The sequence below is a fragment of the Pteropus medius genome, unplaced genomic scaffold (assembly GCF_902729225.1).
Source record: "Pteropus medius unplaced genomic scaffold, Ma_sr-lr_union100, whole genome shotgun sequence".
Taxonomy (NCBI): domain Eukaryota; kingdom Metazoa; phylum Chordata; class Mammalia; order Chiroptera; family Pteropodidae; genus Pteropus; species Pteropus medius.
The window spans coordinates 29,571,807-29,586,654 of record NW_024352787.1 but is presented as its reverse complement, the minus strand read 5'-3'; the positions used below and the strand labels follow the sequence as shown (position 1 = coordinate 29,586,654).

Genomic DNA, 14,848 nt, shown 5'->3' with positions numbered 1-14,848 from the left:
AGGCCACCTCCGGGGCTTCCTCTCTGGGGAGCAGAATGGGGGAGGAAGGGGAAACCGCCAGAGACCCAGAGACAAAGAGACAGGCAGAGAGGACAGAGACCAGAGGAGAGGGGATGATCAGAGCGGGCGCATAGAGCAGGAAGAGACAGCCCAGACCCAAAGTTGGACATTTCTCGCCTGGGATTCAAACTCAAGGGACTCCAGTCGTCCCAAGAGCCAAGGGCTCCAGGGTCTGGGTGAACAGGGGTGAAGCAGCTCCTCAGCCCAGCTCGGCTGCCCGGAGGCCTCTTCTGGTCCTCAAGGCCCCAGCACCCCAGCTCCCCTATCCCTGGGGCAGGCCCTTCCCGCCACCCCAGAGGCCCGCCCAGCCCAGAGACCTACCTCTCAGCCTTAGTCACTACGCTGGGCTGGGGGTCCCCGCCGCCTAAGATGTCGGGCTGTCCTTTACCTGGGGCCTCCTGGCCCCAACAGCTCGAAGAGTGCAGACAGCGATCAGAGGCTGTCTAGTCCCCTTCGGGCGCCACGCCTCACTCCGCAAGGCATCTCTGTGGAAAGTTTGCGCTCCGGAAAAGAGGGAACCCCCGCCTTCTTGGTAGAGCCCAGGCTCGGCCTCTGAAGCACCAAGTGTCTCTGGGCTGATGCGGAAGGGGACGATTCAGCCCCCAATCCTCCAGGTGGAGCCGCCTCGGTGGTCGAGGCGAGTGGGTCTCCCAAGTCTCCTCTCTCGTGGTATCGCTAGGTCTCTCCACTGCTCAGCTCCTCTCGGTTCTGTCTCTCAGTCTCTTTCTGGGCTGTTGACAACCCCCACACCAGGAAGTCCTGCCTCCTCGGGCCTGCTGACTACTCCTCTCCTCCTCCTCCTTCCCTTCTTCCTCCCCTTCCTCCGCCCTCTCTCCCTCCTGGGGCTCCCTGCCAGCTGGCGCGGGGCCAGGCCTGCCACCGCCGCTGCTGGTGCAGTTGCCGCTGCTGCTCCTACTGCTCCTGAGGCCACGACCAGGCTCCCTTAACCCCACACCTGCACTGCCCCAGCCCAGCTCTTCCCCGGAGGGTGGGGCTGTGGAGGGCGGAGAGAAAGGGGAGGAGCCTGCCTTACTTGTAGGCACTTACCGCCATTGGCCCGCAGACACACAGAAGAGTAGGAAGGAACTGACCAAGAGCACTACTGGTAACTGCCACCCCAGTAAGTACCCAGTAAATGTTATGCTGCAGCTGCAGCTGTTATTGCTATATCTTCGCTGGTTTTCACAATCACTGTATGAGGAAGGTACTATTATTCTCCTGTTTCTATTTTTAAAAAGTGGATTATTATGACAGTTTTCAAACATGCAGTAGAGAGAATGATATAATGGACACCCAGATATCCATTACGCAGTTTCAACAATTATCAACTCCCAGCCAATCTTGTTTCATCTATACCTTCAATATCTTCTGTTGTACTGTGCTGCAGTATTTGAATCAAATCTCAGACATCATATTATTCCCCTTCTTAGATGTGTAGAGACCCAGGAGGTTCAGAAAAGCTGTCAGTGGTAGAGCAAAGGCATTCCACACACTCAGGTGTGTCTGGCCCCCATACAGAAAATGACATCACACATGCATGTACCCACAATCTGCATGCACTCACACAGATGCACCTAAGGACGAACCACTGGCCCCAATCATATACTCCTCTCCCACTCCTCACCTGTCTCATCCCATTCTTTGCTCACTATGGAGAATACACACACACTCATAAAGGGCTGACAATATGCTTGGCTTCAAAGAATAAACCTCCAACTCCCATTGTCTCTTTTTTGGCACCCCAATCAACATTCTGAAAGGAATTATTTTAGCAAAAGCCACCTCTGCCTTCGCTCCTGGGTTCAGAAAAAAAAAAGGATTCTAATTAATTTTGATCAACTAGAACTATTCTCGAGTATATGAAAAAGTCCCTATATTTGTCCACTTCTCATAATTATCTTGTGGATTCTCAGAACAGCCCTGGGCAAAAATGGGGTGGGTTTTGAGCTTCAGTGTTTCTGCTAAGGAAACTGAGGCTCAAAGGAATTCAGTTACTTGCCAATCTCAAAGCTAGTATTTGATGGCAATGAAACTAGCACTGAGCTGTCTAATACATCCCTCCTTCCTCAGCTTTAGCTAATGGAAATTTTTAACTAATCTTTAGGATTAGGCAAAAATGAAATGATGCAAAGCCCCTTGCCCCCTCGTTTATGTTTACCCTTTATCCCTCTTCGTTAAAATGCATTTGCACACCTACCTCTCTCTCTTCATGATAACAATGGCTGCAGGTCCTGAGGCCACCCAAGTCCTGAGGGGTCCAGGAAGCAGACACACACACACACACACACACACACACACACACACACCCTCAACTCTCTTCCTCTGGCATTATTCAGGACACATCACTGCTCTCCCCAGATTCCTCCTTCCTGCAGCCAACTAGTTACAGACTATTCAAAACTATCCTGGACCCTCCTTCCCACCCCTCAGACATTTTGCATCATCTTGGACTCCTCCCTGGGACATTGTTGGGCTCTAAGGAAAAGTGTGTTGAATCAATAAGTAAAAACTCATTCACACTAAGGTGTAAAAGTGAAAGGACTGTTAGTGTTTTAATGTGTTACTTCTCCCGGGAGCATTTATAATAGCCTTTAATTAATGGGGCCTCTTCCACTTACAAACCACGTTGTATTCATTACTTTACTACCCCCAACATTACTGAGGTAGGTATGAGATGAGGCATCTCTCAGAGAGCTTGCGATGTTTACCCAAAGCCACACAGCACATCTGCAAAGACTGCCATATAAAGGTTCCAGAGATTGGGGCATGGGTATCTTTGGGGGGTCCATTTTTCAGCCAGTTAAGGGTAGAAGCGAGGTTTTCTTGCAGCTAAAATGCACCAAATGTAATTCTGAGGGAGAAATTTCTCTGGGAGCAGATGAGAAAGGTGATGGAGGGAAGAGGGCTAGGTCGCATTTCTCAACGATCGCAGAGGCCGCACCCAGGCTGTGGCCACGAAGGTCGCAGAGACCAACCCAGAGTGCCGAGGTCCTGACCCGCACCGCCGCGGAGTCAGAGGTTATGGTAAGGATGACTTGGGCTTCGGGGGCGGACACGCGTAAGACTTTGAGCCAAGCGTTGAAACAAGGTCCAGGCCCCTGGGAAACTGCAGGGATAGGTAGGCCACCAGTACCAAGTGAACAAGCTCCGGTGCCCTCCCCACACCTGGGGGGCGGTGGGAAGATGGGGCGCGGCCAAGGGCGCACGCCCCCTGCTGGGCAGAGACACAGATAATCAGGCTCCAGACTCTCAGCTCCCTTCGGCCCGGAAAGCGGCCCCCCCTGCCGGCCTCGTCGCCTCACTGCATTCTGGGCCCAGCAGCCGCAGCCTCGTCCGGGCCCACGCGGGGTGCGCAGCCCGGGAGCGCCTGGCGCACGCGGGATGCACGCGGGTGCAGGCCTCGGGCTGACGCTGGGGGGCGCTGCTGCGCGCTGCGCCCCGCTTCACTCGGCCAGTGCCTTGGACACTGAACCCAGCATCGCCCGGCCCAGCAGGGGGCGAGAGGTGGCGAGAAGTGGATGCCCCAAAGTGAGGGCGGGCTGACACCGGGTCCCCTGAGCCCCACTATCCTTCTCCGAGTTCCCTCATGTACTCCGCGGCCCCCGTGACCCCCACCCCAGGCTTGCAGCGCCGCGCGGTGCGGCCGCTCGGGCTCCGTCCTTGAAGGGTGTGGAAGGGTGGGTTTGGGGCCGGGGGCGGGTCTGGGGGCGGACCCGGAGGCGGGGCTGTCTCTGCGGCAGGGCCCGCTCGGCTTCCCCCGGTCTCCCTCTGTCTCTCCTCCCTCCTCCTGCTCCGGGCGGAGCCCGGCATGGGGGGGCCGGCGTCCGGCAGGCCAGGTACGGTGATGTAGAAATTGGGGAGGCTTGGTGCGGGGAAGTGGCATGGGGGAACCAGGGGAAGGGAAGATTGGCGGGGCGAGAGAAAGAGAAACCCAGGGTAGCGGGACAAGGGGAAGGGGAGGGTTGTCCGGGAGCCTGGGGCCCTGGGAGGGAGAGGGAGATGGAGCTGGCCAGGTTTGGAACAAACATGGAAGGGAGAGGACAGGCAGTGAGGAGGGGCGCCTGGGAGGAGAGGTGAGGCTGAATCGCAGGATAGTGTGTTTGGGGGAAGGGAGACCAGAGCAGGTATGGAGGCCGCTGCTCGGAAGGTAGCTATGGGACCAGGTTGGAGACCCCCAGGTGGGATTGAGGGGCGGGGACTGGAAGAGGGTAGCCGGGAGTCTCAGATCCTGGAGGAGGAAGAAGGTGATTTGGGCCATCAGAGAGAGAGGCAGAGAACATCGCTGAGGGGCCAGGGCACAGGAAGAGGGGTGGACAGAAGCCGGGGCCAGACGAAGAACTGGAAGGGAAGACAGCGGGGGATGGAAATATTTGGATGGTATTATTGTAGATGCCCAACTCAGAGTGCTCCCACCCTTTCTCCAATATTCCTGCCCTGCCCTCATGACACCCTCCAGCCTCAAGGCCCAAGAGGGAGTGAGGAGTCTGACTGTTCCCCCTTTTCCATTGGGGTGCAATGTACACAAGTAGGCCCAGGCATAACTCCTTGTCTGTTGGTATGTCCAGTTCCATGCAGCCTATTTGTCTGTCTGGAGGTCTGTGTGTGCTGTGGGTGTGTCAGGTGTTTATGTCTGTTTATGTCTGCCTATTTCTAGGTTGTGTTTACCTACGTCGATCTATGTGTCTAGTCCTCTGTTTGTAGATATGGGTCTACAGCCCTGTGGTTTGTGTGTTTGAATGTATGTTTATGGGTCCTGTCTGTGGATCAAGATGTATTTACAGGATGGAAATCTGTATTCATCTGATCTCTCCAGAGTGTGTAATTTTGGCTCTGAACACCTATATCAGGATGTGTGACTCTGTGTACACATGTCCGTGTCTATTTGTCTGTGGGTTCCAGAGGCAGTGTTGGGTTTTCTGTACTTCTATCTTTTTACCTCTCTCTGAGGCCCCGAGTCATGTCTCTGTTCCTTTCTGTCTCTCTCATTCATTCTTGGCCCCCACCTGTCCCACATCTTTCTTTTTTTCTTCCCATCTCCCCACCACAAGTGGATCCGGGACCCAGGGAGGGTCGCCCCCCGGGCCTGGCAGCATTGAGCAGGGCCCCCCAGCCCCCACCTCCTGCCCCACGACATGAACCTCCTCTACCGAAAAACCAAGCTGGAGTGGAGGCAGCACAAGGAGGAGGAGACCAAGAGGAGGTAAGGTTGTGTCCTGGACTGCTCCCTCACCTGCCCACCTCTGCCTCCCCCTTGCTGAGCCACATCCCTTCTGCCTTTTCTGGGTCCAACAGCCTGGTCATCAGTCTGATCTCAAGAGTCTGTACTCAGTACAGAATTGCTGGAATGGCACCCACCCTGTCCCCACCCTGCTCCTGGCTCAGCCCCTGTTATGGCCTCTTGAGGGGCTTCCAGTTCAGGGCACCTTGTTGGCTCTACTCCATCCCCAGAGGCACGAGTCACTCCTTCCTGACTCACTTCTGGCCTGTGGTCTTCTCCTCTCTGTCAGTTTGGGGCTGGCTCCTTCCTCCCCTGTCACCTGACCTTGGAAGGGGCAGACCCTGCTGCCCTCATGATCTAGGGACAGGGTCATTTGAGGGGCACCAGGGAAGATCCATTTGGCCCCCTCTCAGCCTCCTCTGCTTGGGGAGGAGAGCAGCCAAGTGACAGAGTTATGTGTGTGTGGTGGGAGACATGCAGTGGGCTCTGCAGAAGAACCAGTGCTGGGGACCCCTCCCTGCTTGCCCTCTCTCCTTGCCCTCCCAGAGACCTGGGGCCTGGCCTCTCCCTTCTTGCTTCCTTCTCCTCTTCACTCCCATTGACTGCACAGCCTCTTGGAGCCTGAGTCAGAGCCACCTCCCTGCAACTGTGGAGTTTAATTCTTGTTGTTAATTAGATTAATCAGAGCTATCACTGCAGCGATCTCTCTCTAATGAAGGGTTAGTTAGATGGGGCCTTAATGAAAGCCCACCCCACAGCAGCTCTTTCCTCTTTCCTGCCAGCCACCCACCCTTTACTCAGAAGCTCAGGGACAGTGGAAGGGAATGGGAGTGAGCCTGGGAGGGCGGCAGAGAGATAGGACAACACTGAGGGGGAGAGAGAGAGACCAAAGGAGGAAAAAGGATCAGTTGGGGGAGGCTGCTCTGGCGATGCTGCGGTACAGCCGGTATCTGGAGAGGAAGCGTGGTGTGGTATGGAGTGTAGTAGGCTGCAGTAACTGGACATGGGGGAGGCCAGAGGCCAGGTGTAGGCCACTGTGAAAGTGAAAAGGAACGGAGCTGTTGGGGCAGATGTGGAAGCCAGGCAGAGCTGTGCTGCATCAGTTTGCATCTCTCTGCCTGTGTATGAAGCTGTTCACACATGTGCCATGTGGCAGATATGCCCAAGCTGGGATCAGCCAGCTCTCCAGGATGCTCCCCTGCACACATACTCACCCCTTCTCTCATCCCTACCCCCATTGCCTTTTTTAAAAGGTAGAGATTCTGCCTGAAGCTTCTACTTCAGTGGCTTGGACCATCAGGCTTCCCCCAGCCCATCCCTGTCTCAGGCCCCCTTCTTCCCTGGGAGGCCACAAAGTTGCAAACCCCTCTTGAGGTGGAGAAGGGGGAGGCCCAGGCCTGAGATCCAACCTCTGCTCCATCTTGACCTTCTCTTCTCAGCTCCAGTAAGGAAGTGGCTCCCGGAGGCCCGGTGGGTCCTGGGGCTGGTCCGGGGCCTGGAGTTCGAGTGCGGGATATCGCCTCACTGCGCCGCTCCCTCAGGATGGGCTTCATGACAATGCCTGCCTCCCAGGAGCACACCCCCCACCCCTGCCGCAGCGCCATGGCCCCACGCTCCCTCTCCTGCCATTCGGTGGGCAGCATGGACAGTGTGGGAGGTGGGCCTGGGGGAGGCGGTGGAGGTCTCACCGAGGACAGCAGCACCCGAAGACCCCCAGCCAAGCCTCGGAGACACCCCAGCACCAAGCTCAGCATGGCAGGGTCAGGGGCAGAGATGCCCCCTAGCAAGAAAGCAGGTGAGACACCCCATCCCTCTGCAGAGGAAGCTGGGAGCTGAGAGAATCCATTCTAGTCCAGGGGAGGCCCAAGAGGGTTCATTCAGGGAAGAACCAAGGAAATGGAAGGTTCCATTCTCAGAGGGAATGGGGGGTTTCATTTTGGAAAGGCTTGAGATGAATTATTCAAGGGCAGGGAAAGCACCCTGAAAAGTCCAGTCTTGGAAAAGGGGTGTCGGTCATGTCCTTGGACAGTGGGAGGGACTATAAGGTGTGAGCTGCAGATTCTGAATTAATTAGAAGGACTGAAGCCTGACTAGTAGGATAGGAACCCACTGAAGCTGTAAGTTGAGAGATGTGAGCAAAATGAAGAGGCAGATGTATCCTTGCAAATGGGTGAAAAGGTCAGAGAGGGTCTCCTCATTCCCTTCCCCAAGACTCCAGTTTATTTTTCTCTTTCCCATCCTTCCCAGGCTCACAAAAGCCAGCCCCAGAGGGCCGAGAGTCCATCCGGAAGGTTCCTCCACAGAAGCCCAGGCGAAGCCCCAATACCCAGCTCTCTGTCTCTTTCGATGAGTCCTGCCCTCCAGCCCCCTCTCCTCGAGGGGGGAACCTGCCCCTTCAGCGCCTCAGTCGGGGGTCCTGCATCACTGGGGACCCTGAGGTGGGTGCCCAGGAAGAAGAGCCAGTGTACATTGAGATGGTGGGGGATGTCTTCAGGGGAGGAGGGCGAAGTGGAGGGAGCCTGACTGGGCCCACTCTTGGGGGTGGGGGCCCAACCCCTCCAGCTGGTGCTGACTCGGACTCGGAAGAGAGTGAGGCCATATATGAAGAGATGAAGTACCCACTGCCTGAGGAGGCAGGGGAAGGCCGGGCCAATGAGACCCCTCCACTGAACACCACATCCTTGCCACATCAGCCTCATGCCCTCCAGGCCCACACCCACCGCCGACCATCCTCAGCCCTCCCAGGCCGGAGGGACGGGACGCCCACCAAGACTGCTCCTTGTGAAATCCCGCCACCCTTCCCCAACCTCCTCCAGCACCGTCCTCCGCTCCTGGCCTTCCCCCAAGCCAAGTCTGCTTCCCGAACCCCTGGCGATGGGGTCTCAAGGCTACCGGTCCTCTGCCACTCCAAGGAGCCAGCAGGCTCCACCCCGGCTCCCCAAGTGCCTGCCCGGGAGCGGGAGACACCTCCTCTACCGCCTCCAACTTCTGCTGCCAACCTGCTGCTGCTGGGACCCTCAGGCCGGGCCCGGAGCCACTCGACACCGCTGCCACCCCAGGGCTCTGGCCAGTCCCGGGGAGAGCGGGAGCTCCCCAACTCCCACAGCATGATCTGCCCCAAGGCGGCAGGGGCGCCGGCAGCCCCTTCTGCCCCGGCAACCTTGCTCCCCGGCCCCACCAAGGACAAGGCTGTGTCTTACACCATGGTGTACTCAGCAGTCAAGGTGACCACGCACTCCGTCCTGCCAGCTGGGCCGCCCCTGGGTACTGGGGAGCCGAAGACGGAGAAGGAGATCTCAGTCCTCCATGGGATGCTGTGCACCAACTCGAGGTCCCCTGTGCCAGGGAAGTCCAGCCCCCACAGTGGGGCTATGGGCACAGCAGCTGGAGTTCTCCATCACCGCAGCTGCCTGGCCTCCCCACACAGCCTTCCGGACCCAACTGCAGGCCCCCTGACCCCACTCTGGACCTACCCAGCTTCCGCAGCTGGGCTCAAGAGACCCCCTGCCTATGAGAGCCTCAAGGCTGGGGGGGTGCTGAATAAGGGCTGTGGAATGGGGGCCCCATCCCCCATGGTCAAGATCCAGCTGCAGGAGCAGGGGACCGATGGAGGTGCCTTTGCCAGTATCTCCTGTGCTCACGTCATCGCCAGTGCGGGGACACCAGAAGAGGAAGAAGAGGAGATGGGTGCCTCGACATTTGGGGCAAGCTGGGCTCTGCAGAGGAAGGTCCTGTATGGAGGGAGGAAAGCAAAAGAACTGGACAGTGAGTGAGGGGGGTTGGGGAGGAATGGGGATGTTTGTGGTGATTTGGGGGAGGCCTTGGAGAGGTTATTTGGAAGCCATGGTCCATTGTCCTGAACTGGGAAGTTTGGGGGAGATCAGAGGGAGGGGGCATGTAGTGGTCTGAAAGGATGAGGTCCCCATGTGTGTGCTGGAGGGGCAGGACGATTTAGGATGGAGGTCTAGAATATGGCCCCTAGAGCAGCCTCTTCCTCTTACCCCGTCCTGCTCTACTCCCTGCCCCTCCTTTAGCTGGGCTGCAGGGGTGTGTGTTTGTGAGTGTGCCACACTAGGAGCTAAACACAGCTGCCTCCCAGCTGTTACCATGGCAACCCATCCAGACAGGAGGGAGAGGAGAGGGAGGCCCCTATAGTTGCCTGGCAACCCAATGCTCTGCCTGGCCTACTCACAGATGAGCTTAGTTCATGGGCAGCCCTTCCCCCAACTCCACCCCCCCACCCCTGCACCACCACCTACTTCTTGGCTAGGATTTGGGATTCTCCTCCTCCTGGAGAATAGTGCCCCTTGTCTGTTTCCAAGGGTGGTCATTCTAGCCTTATAGGGGGCTGGAGGGGCTTGGAAGCTAAAGCTGGTGTATGCGAGACTCCTCTGACAAGGGAAAAAGGTTTAGAAGTAGCCAATACCTATAATTCTTAGCCCAGGGATGGTACCAATGGGTGCAATGCAGTACTGGTGTCCCTCCTGTGTGTGTACAAGCTGGGGGAGTCCCACCCTTCCCAGCTGTGACTAGCAAAGGGACAGTTACTTTTGGTCTATCCATACCGCGTGTGTGTGTGTGTGTGTGTGTGTGTGTGTGTGTGTGTGTGTGTGTGTGTGGAGTTGGGGGGACAGCAAGACCCCTCCCACATACAGGCACTGAGCTCTCCTTGTCATCCCAGCAGAAGTTGAAGATGGTGCCCGGGCCTGGAATGGCAGTGCTGAGGGTCCAGGCAAGGTGGAACGTGAGGACAGGGGCCCTGTGGTATCAGGGATCCCAGTGAGGAGCCAGGGGGCAGAGGGCCTGCTGGCCAGGATACACCATGGAGGGGACCGAGGAGGGAGCCGCACAGCGTTGCCCACCCCCTGCCAGACCTTCCCAGCCTGCCACCGAAATGGAGGTGACATCCTGCCCTCTCACACCTATACATAGGTGGGGTGGGCTGGAGGGAATCTCCCAGGGTCCATGTCCTGAGACCTACATCCTAACACCACATCTCCATCCCCTTTCCTCTGAAGAGGCAGGGGCAGCCTGGAAGGGGCTGTCCTCAGGGCAGGGCATTTGGGCGGGGGGCGGAGCGGGGGGCGAGGAGAGACCTGAAGGCCCCTTTGGTCCTCTTTCCACCTCAGACTTCACAGGAGGCTACCGCCTGGGGCGCTCTGCCTCCACTTCTGGAGTCCGGCAGGCCTCGCTCCACACACCCCGGCCCTGCAGCCAGCCGCGGGATGTTCTGAGCCAGGTGAGAAGGAAGATGAGGTTGGGTTTTATTTGTGAAGGAGCAGATAGAGAAGGAGGCCTGGGTGTGGAAAGAAAGGCAAGAGGTCGGGCTGGGGCCTGGCACAAACTTACAGGAACCTGGCAAAGAGTGAGGGGATCCAGGGAGGATCTTGGAAAGGGGCTGCTTATGACTGGCAAGCCAGGCAGGGCCTGCACTGGCAAAGAGTGCGCCTCTGCATTTAGAATAAGGCTTGCCCTCTGGGAAGACAATTTTTAAAAGGCAACCCTTCCTCAGGGTGAGAAAGGTTCAGCCTGCCCCCAGGGCGCACAGCCGGGGAAAGGCTGCAAAGGCTGGATTTCTGCTCCCATCAGCGCCGCCAGCCAGGGGCAAGAGAGGACTTGTTTCTGGGGGAAGACACTGGTCTCCGCAGTGGGGACAGGGCCCAGTCACTCTGAGGTCCTTGACTACCCCCATCTTCCTTTCTCCCCCGTTGGGCTGGCGGCGGGAGGAAGGGGAACAGACCCACCCTGCACTGCCGCTTCCTCTGCCCCTGCCGCCTCAGCCCGCCCGCGAGCGCGATGGCAAGCTGCTGGAGGTCATCGAGCGCAAGCGCTGCGTGTGCAAGGAGATCAAGGCGCGCCACCGCCCCGACCGGGGCCTCTGCAAGCAAGAGAGCATGCCCATCCTCCCCAGCTGGCGGCGGGGGCCTGAGCCCCGCAAGTCCGGCACCCCGCCCTGCCGCCGGCAGCACACTGTCCTCTGGGACACTGCCATCTGAGGAGGGCGGGAGGCCGGGGCCTCGGGACTGGGGAGCGGGGCGGGGCTCTCTGGGAGACTTGCCTTGAAAGAGGGTCGCTTGAAGGACCAAGTGAGAGAGGAAGAACCCCTGCCCTCCTCCCTAACCCCCGGAGTCGGGGAGTCTGTCAGGCATATCGGGCTTGGGGGCGCCAGCAGCATCCCTAGAAATTTGGGGAGGAGGAAGTTTTGCTTCAGGCTGGAAGTAAGGCCCTCGCTGTTCTCTCAACTGAGCATGGTAGACCCCGCCTCCTGAGAGGGCAAAGGCCAAGCCAGAGGTCAGCATGGGGGAGGAGGGAAGGGTTAGGCAGGAAGGGGGGCGGGTCAATTGAAGAAGAGGGACTAGAGAGTGAGAGGTGCAGGAATTCTTTTATAGGGTCGAGAAATGGGGAGGGCGTATTTATTTTGTTATTTATTTTAATCTGGAGGGCAATGCTGGGTCCTCCCACCTACTCCTGAGCAGGGAGTAGGGAATCGAAGGCAATTAATGGGAACCAATTTTGCACTCTCCCCAATGCCTACAGGCCCCACCATCCAAGCCCTCCTCAAAGCTAGGGATTGGTTTGGAGTGTGGACTGAAGCAGAAGGGAGGCTGAGGGCAGCAGACTCATTTACAGTACTTACAAGTCGCCAGAATTTGGTAGTGAGAATGACCTGCTGTGAAACAGGCATCTTCTTTAGCTCTGGAGTGAGGATCTGCCCCCAGGGATGGGTGGGATGAAGGGGAAGGAGAGAAATTTTAGCGGGTGCGGGGTGGGGCTGGGTATTTATTTAAATTTAAAAAAATCAGAAGAGATGTCAGGAACTTTTTTTTAATTCCTTTCTTTTCAGAATAATATATTAAAAGACTAACGATCCTAGAACTGGTTTCTTAAATTTCAGTGCACTACACCTTTCTTACCTGTTTTGTTTTACCTCTGGCTCTTGGTTGGTGGGAATTGAAGGTTGTGCAGGGAGGGTTGAGTGGCTGTAGCAAGTAACAGGCACAGGAGGAGTTTGAGGTAAGTCTTCGGAAATGCCACCATGCAGTAACTCAGCAAGCATTTATGGAGCATCTGATGTGTGGTTGGCAATGCGCCAATGCAGAAGGAATATTCAGACTGAAGCCCGCCTGCAAGCAGCTATAGTTTACTCAGGGAGATGAGCTACCCGAGCCGACCCTAGACAGTGCTTCAGGAATAAGAGAGAGGGCTCGAATCATCTGAGGTTTCCTGGAAAGGAAGCCTAAAAGGACAGGTAAGATTTGGATGAGCAGGGGGAGGAGGGAAATTCCCCAAATCACAGTGCATTTGTAGAACAGTAGAAGATGGGGGTGGGGAGCAGGAAGTGTGTTGAAATAATGCAGAGGACAATACTCAGCATGACGAAGCTGGCTCAGAAAGATGGGACTCAAAGCAAGATGCTTGTCCTGGGGAGGAAATGCAGAGGAATTCTGGGAGGTGATGTATCACCAGAGAGGAGGAATAAAAGAGTGTCTGAGAGAATGGAGGGCAAAGGACAATGAATAGGTATCTGCGAAGCCCTGGTTTGGAGCTCATGTGATTAGAGAAATGATCACCTTGACAGAGCAAAAAAAGTGAGGTTGAGAGTACTTTGAGAGAGAACGATTAATTTTGAAGCAATGGTGAATATTCAGCATGAAATGTTTGTGACCAGCTAGAACAGTTTCAAAAGAATGTGGTGGATGATACAAGAGATGTTTTTTAAACAGTATGCAGATGGACATTTTAAAAAAATATAATAGTCTGGTATTTATTTTCATTCATATTAGAGAAATTATAACCAGCACATCAGTTATTATTTCATGGATATTATTGCACAAAATAAGGCTAATTTTTAATGAGTTGGTTTAAAGAAAAATAAATGATGGTACAGGTGGTATACAGAATATAAAAAATTGTAACAGTGGTATGAGAAATTTTGAAATTTAGGAAACAAGTTAGAGATAAAAATGATGATGATGATAGTTTGGGAGACTTGACAAAACTGTGGTTATTAGAAGTCATCAACATAGACATGGTACTCAAGGCCAAGGCTGAGCTCTATAAGAGAGGGTTTGGATAGAGATAAGAATTAAGAGCAAAATATAAACAAGGAATAGCTTTTAAATTTTTTTTTTTGAGATATAATTGACATATAACATTGTATTAGTTTTAGGTGTACAACATGATATATGTATATATTGTGAAATGATCACCACAGTCAGTTAGTTAGCATCCATCACTACACATAGTTAATAATTTTTTTCTTGTGATGAGAACTTTTAAAATCTACTCTTAGCAACTTTCAAACATATAATATAGCAGTGTGAACTATATTCACCATGCTATGTACATCACATCACCAGGACTTATTTGTCTTGCATCTGGAAGTGTGTACCTTTTGACTACCTTCACCCATTTTGTCTCCCGCCCCTCCAGCAACCACCAATCTATTCTCTATATCTGTGAGTTCATTTTTTTTGTTGTGATGAGTTTTAGATTTCACATATAAGTGAGATCATATACTACTTGTCTTTATCTGTCTGCCTTATTTCACTTATCCTCAAGGTCCATCCATGTTGTGGAAAATGGCAGGATTTCCAGTAGCTTTTTAATAATTAGTTAGAAAATTAATGGAAGGAAACATCCTAAAGGTCAACAAAAATCATGAAATATCTAGGAGTAACTTTAACAAGAAACATATAGGCTCTATATTCAGTCAATCAATAAAACTAAAGTTCTTTGAGTTACTTAAACCAGGAAGACATGACTTGTTCTTAGCTAAGACCATACTATAAACGATGTCAGTTTCCCCTAAATCCATAAATTCAATGCAGTCTCTAAATCCCAAAAGGATAATTTGGGAAAGTTGACAAAATAATTCAAAAGTTCATCCAGAATGATAATGAGAAAAACCAGAACATTCTGAAACAGATGAGTAATGGGTGGGCCTGATCTACCAAATATTGAAAGCTGAAATAAAAGCACAGCGTGTGGGGCTTGGCACATAACTGGTACAATCCATTAGAAGAGAGTCCAGAAATAGCCCCAAATGCACATGAGAATTTAGTACATATATGATAAAAGTGTATTTTAATTGTGGGGAAAAGGTTATTCAAGAACTGTTTCTTGAACAATTAGCCAGGCATGAGAGTGTGGGAAGCAGGATTTTTGTTTCATTCATTATGCTAAAAGATCTAAGTGGAAAAACAAAACATTAAAAGGGAACAATAGATGAGCATAACGTTAGGATGGAGGAGGCCTTTCTAAAATGACATGAAAACCAGAAACAAATAAACCAAAAGACTTTTAAGTTCGATCTCATTCACAAAACTTCTATATGGTCAAGTCAAACTACAAACATTAAACTGGGAAAATATTTTTAACATTATGAAAACAATTAATACAATATATAAGAAAGATTTGTGAGTTGATAAGAAAAACAAAAAACAACCCAAAGGAATGTGAACAAAGGACATGAACAGACAATTCACCGAAGAAACATAAATTACCAATAAACATGTTCAACCCGGACAATAAGTAATGCGAAATAAAGCAATAATAAAATATTTTCCA

The 14,848-nt window shown here is 53.5% G+C and overlaps 2 protein-coding genes across 6 annotated transcripts in view; one reads left to right on the top strand and one right to left on the bottom strand.

Annotated features, from left to right (window-relative positions):
• The window catches only part of TSC22D4 (TSC22 domain family member 4), a 10,291-nt gene extending 9,771 nt beyond the window's left edge, over positions 1-520 (bottom strand). Inside the window, exon 1 of the mRNA XM_039849309.1 lies at positions 382-520. The gene's annotated coding sequence lies outside the window, so the exon portion shown is untranslated. The remainder of the gene's footprint in view (positions 1-381) is intronic.
• A 561-nt stretch (positions 521-1,081) lies between these two features.
• On the top strand, positions 1,082-13,441 carry NYAP1 (neuronal tyrosine phosphorylated phosphoinositide-3-kinase adaptor 1). Of its 5 annotated transcripts, none has more exons than XM_039849306.1 (7): positions 1,082-1,180; positions 5,109-5,260; positions 6,718-7,073; positions 7,526-9,043; positions 9,963-10,178; positions 10,408-10,517; positions 11,005-13,441. In XM_039849306.1, exons 2-7 carry the CDS (start codon positions 5,193-5,195, stop codon positions 11,272-11,274), a joined length of 2,538 nt encoding a protein of 845 aa, XP_039705240.1. In that variant the 5' UTR covers positions 1,082-1,180; positions 5,109-5,192; the 3' UTR covers positions 11,275-13,441. The 5 variants fall into 5 exon arrangements, with proteins under 5 accessions (XP_039705240.1, XP_039705238.1, XP_039705242.1 ...); XM_039849304.1 differs by lacking the exon at positions 1,082-1,180 and adding an exon at positions 3,764-3,896; XM_039849308.1 differs by lacking the exon at positions 1,082-1,180 and adding an exon at positions 3,764-3,896 and having other exon boundaries at positions 11,059-13,440.
• The last annotated feature ends 1,407 nt before the right edge of the window (positions 13,442-14,848 follow it).

What these genes read in the sequence shown, in the direction of transcription:
- NYAP1 (XM_039849306.1), top strand. Translation starts at nt 5,193, where the DNA reads ATGAACCTCCTCTACCGAAAAACCAAGCTGGAGTGGAGGCAGCACAAG. An exon ending in AGCCTGCCACCGAAATGGAG is followed by an intron (nt 10,179 to 10,407) that starts GTGACATCCTGC and finishes TTTCCACCTCAG; the next exon opens with ACTTCACAGGAGGCTACCGC. An exon ending in CGCGGGATGTTCTGAGCCAG is followed by an intron (nt 10,518 to 11,004) that starts GTGAGAAGGAAG and finishes TGGCGGCGGGAG; the next exon opens with GAAGGGGAACAGACCCACCC.